The sequence below is a fragment of the Sinocyclocheilus grahami genome, unplaced genomic scaffold (assembly GCF_001515645.1).
Source record: "Sinocyclocheilus grahami isolate Dianchi unplaced genomic scaffold, SAMN03320097.WGS_v1.1 scaffold23756.1, whole genome shotgun sequence".
In the NCBI taxonomy this organism is placed as follows: Eukaryota; Metazoa; Chordata; class Actinopteri; order Cypriniformes; family Cyprinidae; genus Sinocyclocheilus; species Sinocyclocheilus grahami.
The window spans coordinates 1-1,092 of NW_015519242.1; the positions used below are offsets into that span (position 1 = coordinate 1).

Below are 1,092 nucleotides of genomic sequence, written 5' to 3' on the forward strand. Positions count from 1 at the left end.
GGGGGGGGGTTATGTGTTTCCGTTTACAGGCAAAGCTTATTTGCAATGTAGTAAGACCCTTACAGACAAACAATAGGTTAGAAAAAAAAAATAAGATGCGTCTTTCAAAATCTTCACCTGCTTTGTATGCTCTCAAAGGTAAACATGCACAATGCTTTGACAGTGAGTGAAATGTCAATGGTATTGGCTTATTTGAATGCATGCTCATCTCCACAACTCAGACACAATGGAGGTTGCTCCTACTTACAATCCTCTCCTGAGTACGCTGTGATTATTTCAGGGTCTGGACCCCAGCCCGCATGGTTCTTGGCCTGAATTTTGATCTCGTAAAGGATGAACGTTGGGGTGTTTTTAACAACGAACGAGTGCCTCTTCACCATGTGCTCCATCCAGTCCTCTCCAGTGCCTTGTCTTCTGTAGCTTACTTTGTACTCCAGACCAGGCCCGTTGTGTTCAATAGGTGACAGTGGCTGTGACAGGAGAACGAAAGAGCTCAGTTCAGTTGACAGAAACAGAAAATCAAAGGAAATAGCATTTAGTTCTCAAACACTTGGTGTTTTTATTGTCTCATCCTCAGTGCACGCTCACGGACCATGTGTTGCTGACCATATGATGAATATTGCACATAAAAAAAATGGCAAACACTGGCAGAAATCAACATTTGCAATTAGACTGGTTGGCTTTACACAGTTTTCAAGAGTAAGGGGGGCACGTTTATCAGTTTGAGTTTAAATAATGAGCACTTCTGAGGAAGAATTAGAGATGGTTTGCTCAAGATGGTTAGTAGCAAGTTAGTAGCTACAGTAGATACCTGCATATAGAACTAAAAGTAAAAAGTATAAGTATATAAAGTATATTCATGCTTTGTTTTCTCAGTTATGTCTGAGAAATAAGCATGTGAAATAATATGTTACAGTTATTACTCTTTATAAGTTTGAGGTTGTTAATGTTTTTGATAGACGTTTCTTATGCTCACCAAAATACAGTAAAAACAGTAATGACATGGTATTATAATTTAAAATTACTATTCCATTTGAACAAATTTGAAAATGTAATTTATATCTGTGATGGCAAAGTTGAATTTTTCAGCAG

General features: G+C 37.9%; 1 protein-coding gene across 1 annotated transcript in view; it reads right to left on the bottom strand.

Annotated features, from left to right (window-relative positions):
* Nucleotides 1-247: 247 nt before the first annotated feature.
* The window catches only part of LOC107580052 (neural cell adhesion molecule L1-like protein), a gene marked incomplete at both ends in the record, with an annotated part of 2,196 nt that continues 1,351 nt past the window's right edge, over nucleotides 248-1,092 (bottom strand). The window contains one exon of the mRNA XM_016265802.1: nucleotides 248-470. Within this exon, the coding sequence (XP_016121288.1) occupies nucleotides 248-470 (223 nt within the window). The remainder of the gene's footprint in view (nucleotides 471-1,092) is intronic.